The 22771-nt window shown below is 32.0% G+C and overlaps 1 protein-coding gene across 5 annotated transcripts in view; it reads left to right on the top strand.

Moving 5' to 3' along the window:
* The window catches only part of LOC123713012 (rap1 GTPase-activating protein 1), a 199223-nt gene that overhangs the window by 128789 nt on the left and 47663 nt on the right, over positions 1–22771 (top strand). Inside the window, exon 1 of one of the 5 annotated variants that reach the window (XM_045666479.1) lies at positions 15184–15375. The exons of the other annotated variants lie outside the window; for them this stretch is intronic. Within the exon in view, the coding sequence (XP_045522435.1) occupies positions 15265–15375 (111 nt within the window). The 5' untranslated portion in view covers positions 15184–15264. Of the gene's footprint in view, positions 1–15183; positions 15376–22771 lie in introns of those variants that run through there. 5 annotated transcript variants of the gene reach the window in all.

Below are 22771 nucleotides of genomic sequence, written 5' to 3'. Positions count from 1 at the left end.
GGTTGGATTCACTAATTTATAAAGACTATTTATTATACGGTTTAGCTAAAGCACTGATCTGAGCTTTGTGTAGGTACTATGTCAAAATACTATAATACAACTTATTCATTTTTATATTAACCTATATGGAGTATGTATTTTTGCACTTCTTGCCTATCTTATCTAATTTAAATTTTAATAAATTTTGTGCCTGAAAGAGATCGCTCAAAAGCGACAAGGGCGCCAGTTGCCCTTCTTTCATTTAATTATGTTCAATTTTTATATTCGAATGCAAGTGGTAATAAATAAAAACCAGCTGATAATATTTTTTAATAAAGCCACAGCTAGATTGGGTTTACTTTATTGCTTATCCTAATAGTGTTATAAACAAACCTTGTAGAACCAATATATTACGATAAAGTACATAAACTTAAGCAAGGGTTACATTAATCTTCAGCTGGCCGGTTATTACTCGTCTCGTGGAGGTAGTAATTTTTCATCAGGCGACTGGAGGTGAATAAAATCAGCCACCTGTTTGCCAAGTGACCGCACGGTCCTTTACAAACCTACGTTACTGAGACTATACACTTAATTTAAATTTGGAATGCCTGTACGTCTACACATTGTGTGGGCTTTTATGACATATTTGAATTAAGAATATTGTTTGACTTTTCCAAATTAAAAATTAAATTTGGTAACGTATATTATGTAGAATACTTTTAAAAATAGAATTTTTATATTTCGTTTTTTGAAATGGTTTAAAATACAGATGCAATGCGGTAATAGTAGAATTTTACGAAATAATAATTTTCTAATTTTATATTTGCGGCTTGTTTTGATCTCTGAAGTGGAAATGTTATGCATATGTTATGTTATGCGGTACTCCTGAGGGCATAAGGGTATGTAGGGGACCAAGTTCAGGCATACCCTATCCTCAGATATATTCCATAAACGTCAATTCGAATTGTCCATTATCAGTACATATGTAGCACATAGCTGAATTTCATACATGTCTTACAACTGTACTGTTAGTAGTAGTTATAATCGTTTATATGTAATATCTTAAAAACAGTTTAGATGACAATTTGATGCTATATATATTAACGACTTATTAAAGCAAGTATAATAGATAAAGGATTGAGCTAGAACTCTATCATCAGCCATGCCGACTTTCCCGTATGCTTCGATGTTCTCACAATATGCGTGGCGCGAAATTCAAATCGCTATCGCTAAATTGGTGGTGTTAAATCTCGTAATCATATATAGATAATAGATAAGAGCTTTTGTTGAACCATAGATTTACACAAAATAAGTGTTATTTGCAATTGTTAAATTTGTTCACAGCAATACAATACTTAGAGATATCTACATTGCGTGTTGTGAAAACCTTCGATACAATCATTATGTTATTATCTCTTAACTTTCTCAATGTTTGCGACATACAATGCTAATATATCAAACGTTAGTAAAAATTTTATATAATCTGAACAACAAGAGAGAGGTTGTTATTTATTCGACGTAATTTATAAAGGTTTAATCATCCGTCCGTGACGCCAGGAATACAAAGATATTCCTGGCGTCGGTAAGATAAGGACCAATGAATACAAATAATACATATCTATGACATGCACTTTAGAGTAGGTTATTTCATTTTTTTAGTTTCTATATCAATGTTTTCGCACGATCCTAAAGCGACCTTATCGCTACGGATATTGAGGGAACTACATCGAAATTGCTTACACGGGATCGATTTCAATAGTAGAAGTCGCATAGTACAGGCACAGTCTTGATATATTTTTCTCTTACGAATATATTAGATAGTTTTTATGTAAAAAAACTAATAATATGCCTTTTTACCTATATAAATTGTATAACCAGCGTTTACATATTTTTTATGGACCCATCCTGTCCAGCAGTATAGTAAAATGGCAAAATTGTAAAGATTATTTGGACCAGCACTTTGATAAGCTAAAATAAAAAAAATACCAAAAAATTTATACAAGTCTCCAATGTCCATAAAGATCTAATAAGTTCTAAGACCCATTTACCACAAATATTCAATCGCATTTTGTTATGAATTTTATTACAATAAGCCACTTATTACCACCCAAATATTTACTTCTGCTCCGCCTTTTTCGTGGAAACCTAACCTATAATAATTTATCGAAATGGAAAATATATATGTATTTTGGCGTGTTGCGATCTCTCCAACAATAATAAAAATATTTCAACTTATTTACATAAACTTTTTGTACCCTAACAACCGTACAAATAAATAATTGCGTTCATATAAACTGGGCAGAGAGATTTTGTATTCTAGCTGAAGTACCAAATCATAGCTATATATATATATATATAATACAATTCCAATATAACTGGTCGTAATATTAACAGTTGAAGTTGGCACTTTATCAATAATTTTGTTATCGAGCGGTCGCTGACATAATGGAGTTATTTAACAAATAATGTAAACACAAAACCCTGACACATATTTATTATAACGGTATGTATAGTGCAGTTTTTACAATGATCACGTTTTAGCCACTTCTCAGTACCTGTCTTATTCTATAATTTCCAAAAGCTACGGCAATCCCAATTATGAGTTTTATCGCGATCTCAACGTTGCGACATCAGAACTACGGGTATTGTGATAACTACATCGAACTTGCATACAAAAACGCTAAAACGCTGGAATGAAGGCTAAAGGGCTATGTACTCCAACGGATAAACGCGACCGAGTAATTTTATTCGCGGATGTGTTCTAAGAAGGTAATTTAAAGTTGAAACGATGGGGTCATTCGTTAGATTCTTTCACAGCCTCTTACCAATACTAATTACATATGTATATGAATGATATGCAAAATTGACAGGTGTTGTGTTCAGTGTCGTGCTGTAATAATTACCAGTGTGGAATAAAGACGTTCTGCTTGATATTTAGTAGATCCATCTACGTATTATGGTACTTTCTTAAAATCAGAAAATAAATAAATAATATCCACACAAATTTATAAAAAAACAAAACATGTTTAACAAAAATTAATAAAACTCCAAACCTTGTCGACCAGTCAGCGACGTTTGACACTTGACGATATTGGTGATTTGCCGGAGGGATACAAGGCTTTTGGACATAAGAGGTTGGAAAACGGTAATAGCCGTTCAAGGCGAGTTTTACGATGTACTCGTTTATTCCAGCCTCTTACCTCTTGTCCAATAACAGACGCGCGACGTACACCGTCTTATCCTTTGCTCATGCAATTCAAACGACACATGTCTTAAACCTTACATACGCACTGACTGAAGTCGCGTGGATTACTCCCCGAATAACAATAGTATAATATCTGATAAGAGCTTGATTGACGAAAACATAACGCTCAGTTTTACTACCGATTAATGCTACGATTTATATCTACGAAGAAAAAGAATAATTAAGAACCGTGACAATGATTTTGATCGCATCCGTACTGCAAAAAGGTTAATGCACTATTGATACAAAAACTAAGATAACATTGACAGCTCGGTGATGAATCGCCCCGACCTGATTATAGCTTTATGGCTCCGTAAATCAAGCTCTATCAGTGACATAATATTCATTCAGTGTAAGTTTCTGATCACAAAAATAAACAAAACACAACTGCTCTCCCTCGCAATAACTGTTATAAAAATATCGATAAAGTTATTTTGATCGTATCATACAATTTGTTTACTACCCAAATTCCGTTCTTGTACGTTGCTTTCATTTCGACGCGTGATCTATGTAAGGAAATAGGCCGTATCGAAGTGTGCATTGTGTGTCTGTCACGAATTCGTAATGTATAAAAATTGATTAATGTTTAACTGTTTCTGACATTGTCGTATTTTCTCACGCGTTAAAAGGTTTTTTTTTATTTTAAATTTATAAACTGAAGAAATAAACAGAAGGGATTGTTTATAAACTAAAGTAGTGTAAAATAATGTAATTAGCTGTCTCGTTCTATTAAATTGTGTTTACGCTCAGATGAAAGAAGACATCAGTTACATTAGAGAGCTTTATATTCTAAAAAGAGAAATCAAAATTATACAATAGGTTAGTTAATAAAAACATTATGATTGTATAAAATTTAATTGCGTTCAATACTAGTAATTGCGTAAACCTGTTAACATAGTTACGTAACATGAACGAAAAACTAACTGCCAATCATTTTTTACGAGTTTCTGATTTATTACTCAAATATTGAGTTTGAATGAAAGAAATATAGTGAATTAATACGTTCAGTTACCAATATTCGCTTACAGCCTATGTACTAAATCGAACCATACTATCTAACCTAACCTAACCTAACCATATGTACTATACTATATATTTAACAATATATAATATACTATACTATATATTTATATATTGAAATTGGAGATTTGTGACTATAAAATATAAAGTTTCGGTACATTTTTATTTCAATATTTTGAAAATATTGGCCCAAATTATCTGAACAATTTTGCCATTTTGATGGCTGTAAGTTTTGTTGACTTCTTAAACAATATATGTCTATACATAGTGAAATATAATACAAACATCTCTGTTACCTACCCATTGAGATTACAAAGCGTCATTATTTACCAAAATATTTTTCTTTTTGGTTAGACAATGCAAAATTTATATCATTTTTTGTTGCATTACTGTACGTAGGCCTCTTCTATCATCTTCGAGTTCTCTGCCTCCACGCCTGCCTCAGTCCATCTAGTCGGTGGGCGGCCGCGCTGTCTTTTGCTCTGCCGAGTTCTCCATTCAAGGAGCCTGCAGGTCCATCGGTTCTTGTACATGCACGCTATATGGCCTACCCACCTCCACTTAGATGAGCGATAACCCTTACCTCGTCGATCACGCCGGTCTTTTCACGAATGACCTCATTTCGTACGCGATCTCGAACGTAGATGCCATAAGATTCGTGGTTTACTCCTAGGAGTAAACCACGTAATAGTATACCACGTAATAATAATAGTAATAGAATATTACTAGTAATATTCTATTACTAGTAATATTCTATACGAAAATCCCAATTCTTATTCTACTTTTGCATCTACATTGTCGTCTCTTCTTTATACGATACCAATATAAAGAAACAAAAAATTGTACATATGTCATAAGAAGGTTACGCGGTTAGAAGAAGAAAGGAGAGATGGACATAGCGACAGACAGAGTTGTAATTATAATAAATAATGTAAAATGAAATATAAATTGCTAGTAAGATTTCTTAACAAGTAAAGTAAGTAAGATGAAGGCTTTTTTTAATATACCTAAGTCGATTTGTACAATGTTTTAAAACTAACAATATATTAAAGATACCGATCAGATGTTTTAGTGTCTCTTATAATTTCTTAAAAAAGATAATATATAAATACCTAATAATAATAATAACATTGCTGGACTAGTGGCTTCAGCGTGCAACTCCCATCGACGAGGTTATGGGTTCGATCCAGCTATGCAGCAATGGACTTTCTTCCTATCTGCACATTAAACATTCGACCGGTGAAAAACACCATGGGAGACCGGCTTCCCTTAGACTCAAAAAGTTGACGGCGTAAACCCTGAGGGCTGATCAACTTTTTGCCAAATAATCATGAAACAGATACAGAAATCTGAGGTCCAAACCTAAAAATTTTAACGTGATTTTTAGACATTCAAAATAGGTTGCCAAGGTTGGTTTACCTTAAAAGATAAACAATTAGCAGTATATACATTGATACATACATATACATATAACAATTTTATGGTACGCTTTCCAATGTGAACGGTAATGGTTTTTGCGAAGTTTCACTCGCCTTAGTCATGCAAAACTCATTAGAGAGCATGAGAAAAAGAGACAATACGCTATGTTTGTTTTGTTCATATTGACAATAACATTGTTAATTGTTTTCCAAGCGGTTTAATATTTATTACGACATGATACAAAATATAATGTGTGTCCTATTGCTATACAATTTTTAACAGGCGATCCTTTTATGTTTTTAAAAAATATATTTCCAACAGATTTCAGTGAAAGTAAGCCTGAGATGGGTGTTATCTTTTGGTATAATCTCGAAAGACACCCACGCATCTTGCGTATATGAACATATCATATTTTTATTAAGTTAATGTGTAAGTGAGGCCTTCCTTACTAACCTGAAACATTTATTGTTTTTCCGCATCGAACCCTCAACCGCTTTACCAATAAAGTCGCTAAAAATAATACAATCACATTAATCATCTCTGTAGTGAAATCGACACTTTGCATTATATTACCTACATAATCTTTTGACTAGGACTTTCCAGCTGCGTAAACAGTATTTAGAAATAGAGATTGTGTTTGATAATTAGTTCAAAAATCATAATTATGACGATTTTCTTAAACTAACAAATTATTTACTTGTGTGGTATTTAATTTCTTTCTTATTATTACACTCACCCATATCTCTCTGGATGATATCACAACGTAATATTTTAATAGTTCTTAATAATTTTTAAACAAAATGACCATTAAGGAAAAATAATTGTTATTCTGAGAAATTTCCAATTATTACACAGATTTTGCAATATTCTTAGAGGTTGCATCGTTTTGAGAAGCGAATTTATTAACACCTGCTGACTAAGGAATATTCGGTGTTCTGAGTCATCTTTATGCATCGATTTATCTTACAAGATAACAGTATTACCATATTTTATGTAAGTTAACTTTTATTCCTGTGATTATCAAATCTCATTATAATGTTACCATACATTAATAAGATCGATAAAGTTTAAATTGGATATACAATAATATGTTTTTAAAAATACAGATAACATTATCTAAAATTGAATTTTAAGTATCTATAATAGGATTCATAATTATAAAGAATATCTATTACCGCACCTAATGACCATAATTAAGTCGCGAAACCTCCAGTTTTAAATGAAGGTGTCTTAAACATAATTATGACGTGGTGGTAGGCAACGATCATTTACCTAAGTGTAAATAAACACGAATATATATTGTATGATGGAAATGTTTATCTTAAACTAGCTGACCCGGCAAACGTCGTTTTGCCATGTATATTATTTCCAGAAAACATTTTTTAGTTCAACAAAAATAACCTATGTACTGTAATAAAAATATAGGGTGAGAATTATGCGTTGTATATATTTGTGTATGCTGTATCATAAAAAAATAATTGTCTAAAAATCCAAAATAAATTTGGGAGTGGACACCCCTTATCACTTAGGGGTTTGAAAGATAGATAGTAGCCGAATCTCAGACTTACTGAATATGCATAAAAAATCATAAGCTCGCTCGAGCCCTTTCCGGGGAGTATGGGAACGAACGACCACGATAATTTTATATATATATATAGAGATGGTCAATATCTTCAGTTGTTTTTTTCTACGCCTCGCTAATATAAGATTCGAAATTCTAATCCTGCGCAGACGGGTCGCAGGCACCAGCTAGTTCAGATGTATATTTTTTCAAATTTTTTTATTTAATATAACCTATATATTCATACCAAAATCTTTATTTTAGTGTCTTGGACGCAAGAATGTAGCTGCAGTTAGTTCCTCTACCATTTATACCTAGTCATTTTGTAGTAAACTACGTTGCCGTCGTTAAAGTAATTACAAATACATTAATTATACTAAAATTTTGAAATAATCTAAATGTTAAATATTTGTTATTGTGCTCATAGTATAAACAAAAGTGCATTTTCAACACATGTGCCATGGGAAAATTGTTCATATTGTTTATAAAAGTGTCCTACTTTCGTAATATAACATTAATGTGGTATATGTACTTATGGAAGTAACGAAAGAGAAGACGATGTTGCGTTCCGTTTCATTATGATTGGTCAACAGCGTGTGTAGTACAGGACACGTTCTCACACACGATGCTCTACGATATTACGTGTAATCAAAAGCAGTTTTGCAGAGTCTGTTTAACTAGCATAGTCTTAGACTTTAATTATAATAACTAATTCGACTCAGGGTCCTTTAAGAAAAAAAGTGTACCAATTTTAAAGGCCGGCAACCTTGTGTTGTTGAGTGTCCATGGGAACACTAAACAGTATACTATATATAAATATATGACTTAACATCAGGTGAGCCTCCTGCCCGTTTCCCCCTGTTATATAGTTATGTAACTATCTATATCCTACGAAGTTCGAACTACAGTACTCATGTGTGTACGTCATATTTAATTATTAATGAGAGAGATACTTTGGGAATTATTGAAAGTGTGGACAAAAATTGAATTTTTCACCTAACTATTTTCCTTAATATCAACTTGTTTATACTTATAATCTTCTCTTCGTAATTGGCAAGTCTCAATTGAGATAAGCCCCCGTATCCCAGTTGTCCAACAACATTGATTGTTGTTTCTCTGTACTCTTTTAGTAGTATATATGTATAAGTAATACTTAAGCAATAAATTACTTGAATACCAATGAAACTGACTTAAATTTCTCTCGTTCCAGGTATGTCGACTGCATTACAATCGAATTAGAGCGAAACATTTACGGTAAACACTTTTAATGAAGCATACTTTCATCTCTTCCGATTCGGTATCGATTTGCATAGAGATCACGCGATGTATCGTGACGAAAAGTCGAATTATGTCTAGAAATAAGGTACGAAATTAATTAATTAGCTGTCCTAATAACTTGTGTTCTGGACAGGGTACATTCCTTACGTTATTTTTCAATAAATTGTAGTCCTTCACACTAATTATGATCGGTGCTAACGCACGCTGTAGCACACACAGAGTCGATAAATAAGAGTTAAAGTTCATTATTGATTTAAGAAGCTTACGGACAGGAGACTCATCTCAGGTTAAGTGATAGCCGCCCAGTAAGTGCCGCCCATGGACACTCAATGCCAGAGGGCTCTCGAGTGCGATTCGACCCTAAGTCGAATCTCGGCAAGACTTTAGTGGGTAGCTAGTTCCACATAGTGCCGGTGCGCGGCCGAAACTGCTTTACAATAAGTTGAACTTAGAATAGACCTACCGCTTTCTATAGTTCTTCGTTCGTTTCTTTCACATAATAAAAATATTTGAACACTTTAATTACCAATTTTTCGCGATAAAATCGTTAGGTACGGCTATTTTCATAATAAAAGTGTGGTCACGCAATTGTATCCGTCATATTGGTTGAAGGCCAGCATTTACGACAGTAGGTTTTATTCCCCTATTTCGGTAAAACGTCCATTGTGGATGGCGTTCAACAATAGTTCTATAGAAAATTTCAATACGTGTTTTTTAGCTCTGCATTTCCGATTTGGCATTGAATGGAAACTACTAAGGTTCTAGGCAAAATGTAGATTAATTTAATCAGGATATTAATGATTTGAACCATTGACAACGTTTATTACGATGTTATGCTTGTGCAAGGTTTGAAACCTACAGTTTTGATATATGAGTAGCTTGATGTTACCAATATGATTTTTTTTTCATTTACACTTGTGATATATAACTAAAAAACAACGTAAATACGACGCATCATTTTTTTTCGAAATTGAAACAATTTTTTTTTTGTAGTAAACAACACTTTTTAATTATTATTTGTTGGCTAATTCAGACAATAAACCAAGCACTTTCGTATATATTATTTTGATTGATATTGTACTGTCACAAATATTTCGCAGCTACGCCTCCAAATAAATAAAAAAAACACAGTTTCATCCTAACTTCTTCTAGACAAACAGTAACAAAACAGCCATTTGTTGGCAACTCCCACATCCAATTTATTCTTTCGACCTGTCTAGAATCCAGATTATATCGACCTATTTACCCGCGTATAAATAGTTTTGCTATATATTGAATAGATGTATTGTAAAATACTCAAAAATAGTTTGTAATCTAACAAGTTGTCTTTCTAAACACACTTATTGTTTCAATATGTTAGTCTGATTGATGAAACTGCGAGTAACAATAGTTCATTTTGCTTTGAATCAAATACCAATGTATCTTCCAACTAATAAATAAATATTAACAATGTTAATAATAAAAAAAAAATTGACAACACTTCTTAACGGAGATGAAAGACAAAGATAACTTCGACGTTTTGAGTGATTTTCGGCAATCATGTAATCGGCAATAAATTCATTAAACAAGGTTTATGTATGTGTGTCGTTAGTCAAAGATACAATTTTTTTTAAACCCGTGTAACAAATAAAAGTTTAGATTATCACGTTTCTACGGGTGACTTGAACTAAATTAAAGTTACGGCTGGCGCCATCTCTGATTCAAATAATTCCATATGTAAAGTTTCATAATGCCCAAACTATGGGCTACACACATGTCTGCGTCATTTTTATTGATTACCTAAAGGCAAATAAAGGCACACCAGAAGCGATGAGTGTTTCGCCGGCAATTAGAAACCTTCGCGGTCATACATAATAATTACTTTTTACTTTTTCTTGTTGAACTTACTGTTTTATAAAACATTCAGTTTATATAACGCAAAATATGACCCCTGTATATCAAAATCCATTACGTAATTTACTTCGGAGTCAAACTTAGCACTAACTAAATTTATCTCCTCCCAATAATATATAAACTTTTTGTAAGAAAAAGAAACTTTAATGATAGGTCTTAGCAAGAACTTACTAGGAAATTGTAAATGAAACACAATAAGTAAATATTCAAAGCATATAATGAAAAACGTTATAATAAATTTTTGAACAGCGTTCACAAATTCACCCCCTGTGGGGCCCGGGTCCCACGTTAGGAAACAGGTCAGACTAATTACTGAAACAGTATTATCGATGATATTTACAAGCCTTTCTACCATTCTATTAAAAACAATCTGAAGCAGTAGGTTATAATTCGATGTAAGAAAAACATACATACATATGCGCGAAACAACTGTCACACTACATATTTCTTTAAACTTGCGCATACGCAGGTAACAGTAGTATATCACTAATGATTTATTTAATGTTCTTTGCGAGCAGGTAATAGCGCATTATGGTAACGCAAGACAATAAGGCAAGCGTTACATTGACGTTTTCACTTTGTAGAAAGTGTGTTTAGGAAACTAAGCATGTGAGTTATGTTTTTTTCTATTGATATATCTTCTGAAATTGAGTATAAATTGCCGTAAAGTTTTATTAACATTAAAACATATAAGGCAAACAAGTTGTCAAGTTCCATTTGAGCATCACAAATATTTCTTTGCCTTAATTTAATGCATATAAGGTCCTGAGTTCGATACCTAGAAATGGCCCGTTCCTTGTACACGTAATTGTGTATCCAAAAATATCCGCCCCATGCTTTGCATGGCTTGATCTCGTTATTAACATTGGAATACCATTGTATTTTATTAAAAATAATAATAATATAAAGCGTTCAGGATGTCAACGATTTTAAAATAAAAAAGTTAAAAAATATATGAAATATATTTTAAACAATATTACACGGTTTCACCTAAGCATGCGGTACCTAACAAGCTTCTAAGAATCGTGACATTTCATTAATATGTATGAAAGTCTAATAAACCCTTGACACTTACATGTTTTACATACAAAAGAAAAAAATCTGGCGCATTTTGGTCTCTGTTCATATAATAAGTACATGGATATGGCCAAATAGGTAAATCCTACTCATGAGCCTCGGAATAACTTGGCCAGCGTCGGTACTCTGCAACTCATAATAGCGATAGCAATCCGAATTAAGCGATAAGTTTTCGTACCACACGAAACCAGGAATGCTTTTGCGTGTTAGTGGAGCACTGAACTGTTTTCTAATGGTGTAAAAGGTGTTGGGTAGGGGCTACTTTGAGTAGACCCACTAACTTAATTGGCAGCTAATTGGTACGTAATAAGATTTCTCTGTGATAAAAATTACTTCGAGATATATACTACTATCACATTCAAATATAACACCCCCCTCCAATTCGGGATTGTAAATAAAACTATTTCGCATTTAAATTATTTAAAAAGAATATCCTAAAATTTCATTATATTAAATGAAGTTAATTTGAAATGATGGTATTCGTTATGGGTACATATAATATGCAACGGTCTATTGAATTCCCATTTAAGACTTAAACCAATTAGTATAGTCAAAACCTGTGAGTAGCCTTTTAAGAAAAATATGTACAAATAGCGAAATATTACGTAAAATCATTACGATAAATCATATTATGACGGCACAGTTCTGACATATGTAGTTGGGCTAATCCTGATTCCTTAGATCCGTTTTATAGTATAATTATTCTTATCCGCCGAGTTCGTAAACATTTTGTTTAGTAGATTAGTATTTAGTAGTATTTAGTAGACGTAGATCTTTTTTTCGATCGAAATTATGCATTTTAGATATTCTTTGACAACACTTCGGTATTTCAATGATAATTTCGATTTAGTAGTAATTAAAATAAATCTTGAAACAACATTCATAACAAAATGGACAAAATATATCCACCATAACTCGAACATTTTGAACCAAATTTCTCTAGCCTATCTCGGGTAATAATTATAATATTAATTAGAATTATTGAACGCAAACTGATAAAGGTTTATGACCGATATGATGCCTATAAATAAAATATAAATATTAATTAAGCGCAAGTACTTTTTACAATTCACATGTAGCAATCTGCAATTCTGTGAATAAAGATATCACTCTAACGAATGTATACGATTTAATTAAATATACCTGAATTTGGTAATTTTTATAAACGGTTCGCCTGGTACTACGATACCAACTTTAATGTCTTAATCTCCGATGCGTCTACGTCTCTCAAACGCCATCAGATACATGCACAGTGTGGTCAATTATGGATTTATAAATAGAGACTATTGCAAATGCTGATGAACATAAAAAAACGACCTTCGTCTTGGCTATTGATTTAATTATCCTTTTCTATGTTAATAAAAACCGTCTAATGTAACGTGTGTGATTTATGAGCCCCACATAGCAACTGATATGAAGTAGAAACCGTCATAAAAAAATTACGGACTACAGTGGTAATGAGAGCATTTAAGTGGTTTATAGAGTATCAAGTTAGCTTCAGGCTCTGATACATTGGACACGCATTGTACTGCATTGATTTGTAAAGAAAATGATCTGAAGTGAACGTGTGCTCCAAGTCTCTCAATGATAATAGTTATAAGGAGTCATGGACGACTCAACTTTAATGGCCATTAATGTGAAAGTATTTTGTTTTCTCTTCGCAAAATAATATTAAGCAATCATTATTTTTTAGTTATTTATATATACATTCTACAACAATGTGTATGCCTAAAAAATACAAGAAAATATGACATCTCAAATTTAACACACATACACTTCAATTACATTTGAACATAAGCAATATATCAAAGGAAAAAAAATCCAAAGAAACAACCACAAAATAAATAAAAATAAAATAAAACAAAACAAAAAATAATAACTAAAAATTAAATATTAATAAAAACTAAAAAATAACAATAACAGTAATAAACAAACAAACAAAATGAAAACTTAAACTACATTAAGATCCTGCAAAATTTTAAGGCTATAATGATATTTTCTGTCAATAAGTATGTTTGAACTTTGACCTAATTATATTTTTATACTTATTTGATATAAATAAGTTTTCGTCTATTTCTAACATCGATCGCGGGTAACAAAAACCAATTTAAATCGCGACGAAACAAGTCATTTTCCTACATTCTTATTATGAGAAAATAGACATAAATCTCACTGTAAAACTATGAAATGATAATGCTCGTACTTGTAAACCTACAATTGAGAAGTTCACGACTTTGTGATGCAATGACTACTTTGTTAACCAAATAATGAAGTACAAAGCTTTGTCTTTCTGAAATGACTATTTAGGCTAAATACTGCGAAAATAATTTATTGATATCAACTATAAATCTTGCTAAGACGAAAATTATGCACAATACAATGAAACCTTGTCTATACTTTTTTTTACATTATATACGAGTTCGAACGCATAAAACTTAAGTTGACTCTACACTTATTAATATGGAATATTGTCATACAATTTACTTCATGTATTCACTTAGCAAAAGTCAAATATAATTGACGTACATGCTTTTAAAAAGAGCATTGTCGCATGCAATATTCAACAAGATGTACTTTATCTTAGCCCTTGTTGAAATCCACCGGGAAAATAATTTGGGATGAAATAATGAAACTGTATAAGTGACTGATGTTTTATTCAGAGCTTGCTTTATGCGATGTTGGATATTCGAAATTGTATGTAACATTTAAGTAGCTGGTTGGTAAATTGTAGAGTTATATAAATTGTATTTACTAGTTAATTCTATAAAAAAAATATATTTTTTGTTTATAGATATTACTTGAATGAGAATGAAAGTCTTTACGGTTCTAACAATACAAATGCAGTATAATTATAATATAACCTCCATGTAACGTCCCTTGATTTAATGATAAACTCCCTAAAGCGTCGAAAACAATGCTTTGGTTGGTTTCGCAATGATACTATCTAGCATTACACCCCCTTCAATAACGACAACAATTGAGTAATAAAGTATTTTTGAAGTTGCTAAAATTAGTAAAAATTGTGCAGCAGGTGTGTACGTTCTTGTGTCGCTTTATTATCCTAGTCCGCAATTAACTCGACTGTGGGCATCATGCATGATGCCCACGAACTTTCTAAGAAATTCGTTCTTTTCTTTACAAATTGGGATTGCTTGCACGTGTAGACTGTTGTTGATCACGACTAATAAGTAGGAGTCATGGATTATCTACGTTTTTCTTCACTCCATTTAAAGTCAACTCTCCATAACGCCATAAACTGCGCTATCTCTTCAGTGTCTTTGTATAGACTTTACACTGTCATTAATAATATCAAATACGTACTAAGATGACGGTTCTTCTTCGGTTAAAAAACTGTGAAACTGTAGGAAAGCCAGGTAGGCCAAACAAAACAACAAAAATAATTCCTTCATATTGCGTAACATTACACTCAAAATGTAAATTAAAACTTAAGTTTAGTGGCAATTCTCGATAATAATCGTCTTTATGACCTCATCTTTGTTAAGTTTGTAGTCATACAGAGTGTAAGTGATTTTTTATTGATATAGGCTTCAATGATTGCTTCTTTAAATAGTTTATCTGCTGTCACTTGGCAATTTTAAATTAAGACCAGAATAATGTTGGCACAACTTTGTTTATTGGCAGTATTATCATATTATTTTTATCCTGGTGCCAATATTATCAGCGCATTGAACATGTTTTCATGGCATTTTCCTCCGTCGTTTCAGTATGTTCAGACGCGTATGTACTGCGATAGTGTTTTTGGTTTCGATGTGTGAAGTGAATTTGTAATAAGATGACTTCAACGCCGAGAAGAACTTCGTGGGGGGTGATTGCAGATTTGTTAAATCGTCGAGCCTCTCACCAGAAGGATTCGCCGTGTTTTTCAACTTCACCATCGGATTCAGTATGTAGATGTTAAAATATCTCTTATTGTGAATATTGACGCGTAAAACGAAGAGCCTTGAATGCCAGCCAATCTTATCATTGACTGATATGCAAATAATTTTTTTGGTATTTTGTTATATTCATTAAGCACTGATAGACTTTTTATGACTCGGATTTATTCAAAACAATCGTTACTCCCAACCAGAACCTTGTCAAAATGATTGCTTACCTAGATATAGTAAGTAATTTTAAACCGCATATAGTACAAATAAGGCTAAAGTTTATTTAACAACAATAACATAACCTTGAAAAAATTATTTTGGCATTTAGTTTTTGCAGTGCTGTTTTTATAGTATCAGACCATACATTACCTGATTTGGAACTTACATAGCTTTGCTATTCAGTCTAATTTACCGCCATATAAAACTGCTCCCAAACTATCTGCCCAAAAATGATTCCTTTACATCAAATGTTCAGTAATTTACTCACACACTTTTAAAAGGCATATTTTCGGTTTAATACTCCTTAACGTTTAAGCTTATTAAGGTATACGAAAACAAAACACTGTCGTGCAAATATGGCGCAGCATTTAATGAGACAGCTCGTTTCCAACTTTATAATATTAAGGATTTTTAATACGTGAATGCTTACCTATTAAGGTGATGTCATACAGTGTTCACTGACATGTATTCGGATTAGATAGACAGCTCATAACGCGTAACGAAGGTCGGAACCTTGTCACACTAACGCTGAACTTAATTTCTATTGATTGCTACTTAAAGTACTATACATGTGATAAACCCTTTTACTAAAGTTAAGCCAAGGTAAACTTTTTGTTAACGTTATCATGTGTCTTTTATTCCAGCATGTTTTAAATAACTTTATTTGTCTTAAGACTTACGATTAAGTAACTTAAAAACCGTGTAGACCTTTGTGCTTTGCTACCATAGCGTTTCTAAAATTCTTAGGAATTGTTCACTTAAGAAACTTAAATGACGAGACACACACATAAGAGAATTACAAAGAAATTGTAATGACCAGTAAGTAAATTTTCAAAAAATATAATGTCAAAATTAAATATGAATTCAAATTCCAAATAATTTAAATATATCTTCGAATATCCCCCCAAAATATACGGCAATAATTTTAAACTATTCTAATATATATTTAACGCATAGACCAGGAACCAGCTATTGTATAAAAGTGCACTTGATTGTCTATTTCTTCTCTTTAAATAATTCTTAATATAATGTATTATGACGCCCTTGCATATACTTGTCTTGCTTTTAATACCAAGTTCATTTCAAAGTTTTTGAAACGGCATAGTTTCGTCTCCCTTAGGAACGTTTGAATGGGCAGTCCATTCGTCGTCACGTGCTTAAATTGAAAAGGTTCCAAGTGATGCTCTCAATAAGAACGCGTGCCTAACATGAAGACGCGATGAGCTTTTGTAGATACACTAGAACTTGGCTGGTACTAACTTGAGACTTTTCAACATTTTTTATTATGAAGTCTTGCAGGAGTGTTTATATAATAGTAACTATTGTGTAAAAAAAATATATCATATTTCCTTTTACTTTACATTAATTTGTATACCTCGCTTTTTATTTCTTGGCTGTAAGAGAAATCTGTATAGTTGTACCTACTTCTTTCTCAGATTAATTTTAAACTCATATAAGAAACGTGTTTAAAATTAAAAAAAAAATATAAAACACATTAATTCACATATTACTTTTAGATCATGCACATCTATTTACACAATTTTTGTGTTGCTTTAATGGCATATGTGGTCACCATAGTGACTGATAGAAACAGTTGCGCACGCGCAGGTGTACAGACAGCTGACAAACGATTTGTCTGTCTTACAAATAATATAGTTTGTCTACTTTTTGAACACAGCTACTTTTACTTATTACTTTCGAAATTCTAAAACAAATGAATTGTACGGGTTGCAATCCTTTTTTCAATGTCGATAATATACAACAAACACAATTTTAATATTTTCTAATTAGTTACATTTATACTGAATGGTTAAATGATCCAAGTATTTGATTTTCCTAACTGCTATATATAGATAAACAAATAATTATCCCCATGCGCAAATTTATTAGGTTACCCCAATTAAACATTACACAGGAAAATACTACGCGTCAACACTTTACTTCCTCTTACGACTATTTGTACATTCATTTAATTAGAAAAAATATATAACAGAAATAGAAATAGAAAGAGTGGAATATGAATATAATCTATAATAAGCAATTTTGAGAATAAATAAATTTTAAAACGAAAATCGAGGGTAGGATATATTCGAAACAAGTTAATATTTTTATTATACGTGTGCTTTAACAGCATAGCGCCGATACGTAAAAACCAAATAACCATGGTAGAAAAGTAACTTAAAGATTTTTGAAAATCATAAAATATGGTAACGTTAGCAACGTGACTAGTTATTAACATCAAACACTCTAAGCTTACATTTTTAATTTCTAACAGTGAAGGTAATAAATTTGTACAATTTTAATGGTCTTTGCAATATACTCACCTAATTCCATGAAAATGAAGGATTATATTACCCTAAATATCGTGGACGCAACACGCGATCATGTATAGATTATTTTGTCGTAAATTAGAATGAATTGCGCTAGTGTTATGAGTGTATAAGTTATTTATTATGTGTTTATATTACACGCATACTTCTAACAGACCCTTACATTTACCTTGGGATGTAGTGGACTTTTTCTTGCCTTTGAAAGTTAAAAAGTATTTTTGAATTATACCAATAATTTGGGTTACCAAACTAAGGGCTAATTGTTATTATATGTTGTAGTATTACCTAATAAAAATTGCAAAATAAGTTTTAAAAATATATCTTTACGAATCCGATACTTACATATTATCGGCATTGATTTCCAATACCTAAACGAAATATATTCGCCGCTAGGTCGCGTAATACTTATAGCAACGAAATATTTTCTTCATTTTACTGCATTGGCATTGCAGTTCTTTAATAAAACGTGAACTTAATGTTTCGAAATCTCTAGAAACATTCTATGGCACATGAGTACCTCGTTATTTCTTTGTTTTAATTGGAGAAGTTTACGAAAAAAAGGCAATAAAAAATTCATGTTGAAAACAATCGTTAGATTAACGAATAAACAAAATGTATTTCATCATGTCTATTGTCTTAGAACTATTGTTATTCTATGTTGCATTTCTCTCTGAGAAAAATGTTTACTCAAACTATATACAGAATATAAGAAATATAACCATTAGGTGAAACACTCTTATTATTAAGAACGGCCAAAACCAATTTCATTCTTTCGTGAAATGAAACGTTAGAACAGTAATTTCAACGTCCACCTTATGATGTAGACAAGTCATCAATTAATAAAATCTTTTGTTATTAAATGACAGTTTTTGCTCAATAATAATATAATTGTATTATCAACAAACTTAAAAAAAAGAAAACATAGTGCAACGAGCCTTATCGCTACTAACTGATCTCTTCCAGGCAACTAAAGAAAACAGTGAAAACAAAAAATAAGAGGGCATAACTAATTTTATTTAGTTTTCACTGTTGAAAATGCGTTTTGCCTTAACTAGTGTGATATCACCAGTGGCTCCTTTGGCTCTCAATAAGTTTACAAATAAGCTAATTTTCATACAATCGTGATAAATTATATTCAATACGGTGTGAATGAACTAAGATCTATGAGAAAATTGAACGGCGATCTCTAATTGTGATCTGCAACGTACTATACGTAATGTCTCTAGAACAATGCTACCAGTTTTTTGGAACCGAGTTATTGAAGAGTGGAGAAATTCTTAATCGCAATTTACGCACACCTATAACTAGTCTGATCATAAAAACTTTTCTTTTTATCAACTTCTTAATTATTTTGAATTTGGAATACATTTGTCGTCGGCAAAGTGGTAGGCAAAAGGGCGCGAGGCAGATCGGCAACCCGCTGCTGTGATCAAGTCACGATTCTCACAGGCCTCCTCACAATAGCTCCTAGGGAATCTATACGTATAGACGGAACAAAGTAGAGAGATATCACTACTCTGCTAGCAGACTCTTGCAGTGAAACGACCTTCAGCAATAAAGTATACGACTGAGAATATATAGATTAATTGTCTTCATAAAATTAGAAGCGTGGTTGGTCTTAGCCTCTGATTGTTGTATCCTTGATCATTTATCTTCATAGACATGTCAGAATCATAGTGTATATAGTGTATACTGTATGTGGCAAAATATATAGGTGAGGTGTCGAAAGGAATTCTTTATTTAAATCAAATCAACATAACCGCGAGGAAGAACAAATTCTGATATATTCCACAAAGTATTATTAGAAGATGGCAATGAACTTTTGCGTAACTAATTAGTGCGCTGTGTTTCTATCCGTCATAATACCTTAATCGTCTTGTTTATTATATATATTACTATATATTATTAGGTAAATTCAAGGTAATTCAAGACAAACATATGAAAAAAGAAACGTTTTAATAGCATTACCTACTTGGACTTACCTTACCTGTTTTGTATTCTGTTTGGCTGCACATCATGGAGTCACAAGATCGAATCCCGTGTGGGGTCGAAAACATAAAATACCATTGAGTTTGCTGTGTCTAAACACGATCCAATCACAATCTCTATTTTTTATAGAGGCTTGCTCGTTAGCAAGCTTAGGAAGCTCATCTGTTCTTCTCTTCTTATGTTCTGCTCATGTTAAATAATACCGGTGCCCATAGACACACACACTACCAGAAGGCTCGCAAGTGTGTTGCCGTCTTTTTAATCGAAATACTTTGATTGTGTTGGACACATCTCATGGGCCACTACGTATCAGGCAGCCTGTATCTGCATATACAAATACAATATAATATTACGTAATTGGTCACTTAATAAAACTTGATGTAGCTTACAAAATGAGATAAATAAGGAACTTATCTTATTTTCCATTTGAATGGTCACAAATAATCGATCTAAAATCTATTATGACTCATACCAGTGACTAATATCTCTCACGACTAGACGCTGAATGTTGAAAGACGTAAATTATAGTAACCAGTTGTAACACGACTATAGATTTAACCAGCTTTTTATAAAATCGAAATAACAGACTATTACTTGGTAGTCTCCTGTGTTTATAGGCGGCGGTTAGCAGTGGCCCGCCTGGTCGTTTCCTGAAAGTGTATAACAACGATTAGCTAAACGTTCTAATTGTATATCGTTACATTCATAAGCTAATTTAAAAAAACCTGCTATTTACTTGTAATGTGAAGTTTCTATATGTTAAACCATTAATTTGAATATAAGCTCTTCAGGCGTTTAGGCTGCTGCTTAAGCTTTAACAATTTAATCTATACATCACATTTACCAAAAACGATAAGTGAATCACAATTAGTAAACCTTTTTTAAAGCACTTAACAAAGTCAACTGCAAATCCTCAGGGCTTTACCAAACAATACTGACTCATAACATTTCTTAATACCTTGCATTAAGATTCATATCACGCTAACATAGTACGAAATCATAATCCTTATGTCTTGCTTGAATAAATCACGTTGTCGCAACACAGACAAGCCTTTGCAAACAGAATATGCAATGATATGTGTACGCTTTTGTTTTTGGGTTCACCGTAGGTTAAGAACTTCAAGTCCAATGTCTTCGTACGAAGCTTTTTGAATCTAGAACGCAAAGTACTTTTTAATAGTGTTCTCTTTTTGAAATTTTCACTGTGCCAGCTTTGTTGTTTCCTTAACGTATTTTTGTTAAATTTGTTATTTCAATTAAGGACACAAATTACATAATAATATATTTGTTATTAATATTTGCTTAATAGTGAAGAATTCTATAAAACTAAACTGTTAAAACTATTGTAGAATATAGAGATGACCTTCATGTTCGAATTTATTTGGATTTTCGTAATATTCTGTTTGTTTTACAATAATCGCCGGATGTTTACATCAAATCAGCCTTACAAGGATTTCGCGATTCATATTAAAATCTATTTTAGACTGGAGGAAATTTAATGAAACTTAAATTACTTATTATTAATGATTGAGAATAATTTATATACTGTATTTTAAGTGCGAGTGTTATAAAATGTTAGCCTGAAATTTATACAATTATACAATACAATTTTATTACATATGTTCTTGGTCTATCTTGCATTTCATTTGCATACCGTAAGTTTAAGTATCTGTTTATCACATATTATAGTAACCATAGAATAAATATTTTCCACAGAAGATATACTTCTTCGTAACAATCTAAAATTAAATAAGGAAATCGCATTAAGGCGGAAATCTCGCTCGATCACATTTATCTGCTTATCCGACAAAAAGTCGTACGACACGAAACGATTGGAATTTTATTTTATTTATAAGTGCATCTAACCGAGACCATCGATCGTAGGCGACCGGGCTATAAATAATACTGAATGCATCGTGACCCACTTAGAAATGTTTCTCAAGAATAGGAGGCTGTGGTATAGTGTTATCCCCTTTGAAACTTTCCGCATTAAGTTTCGCATTTGAACCCCTTTGTATACACTTTTAAAGACAATTTTTAATTAAGGAATATGTTGTTTGTTTTTATTTTTCTATTGTCTATACAACATTAAATGGCAAATAAGTGGTATAAGGTTCTAATCTTATAATGCATGATACTGATTCGCTTTCGGTCACACGTACTAAAGAACATAGGCTAATATAGTGGTCTCGATAACTCGAATGTCAAGGGAACGTCAAAAAAAATCGAGTTAATGAGTTTTTGGCTTAATAAGAACTTCGAGATACATAATATGATTTAACTACTGAAATTTCGACTTACAGAGGGCCGATTTCTAAGTGTATTTTTCGATTTGTAGAGTCGAATTTGAATTCAACTTTTTTATGTTTTGAAAGTTTTGTAGTATATATTTTTTATTAGAAGCCCCGATCATTCATTTCGGATTTTATTGCTATTATTTCGGGGAATTCCAAGTAAGACGTCTTTATATTTTACTAACTACAACTGACAGAGTTTCCTTTTTAAATTCGCGTTATAGCGTATATATATGTATTACTACATAGGGAAATACCATTTTGTTCGAATTACAAAGTCTAAATAATTCGAGCTACCGCGTATTTAGGGTTTCAGCGGAAGGGAATTTATCGAGATTCCAGTATTGAATTCCAATTCATCTTCTGTCATAGTGTTAATTAATTAATGTTTTATGTCGTAAAATTTTATTTAGATTCTATGCCAAGTAAAACTTATCCTTACTTCTTTTAAAATAATTAAACCAGAAACATCGCGCATGTAAACAAAAATCAAATTAAAGTTATTGGTAAATCTAGCTTCGGCCCTACTCAATATTTATGAATATATGTGTATGGAGATTTCCAACACTTTTCGCTTTTGT

This window comes from Pieris brassicae, chromosome 8 (assembly GCF_905147105.1).
Source record: "Pieris brassicae chromosome 8, ilPieBrab1.1, whole genome shotgun sequence".
Lineage (NCBI taxonomy): Eukaryota > Metazoa > Arthropoda > Insecta > Lepidoptera > Pieridae > Pieris > Pieris brassicae.
Note: the sequence above shows the minus strand (reverse complement) of the source record. Positions and strands in the feature narration are given on the sequence as shown.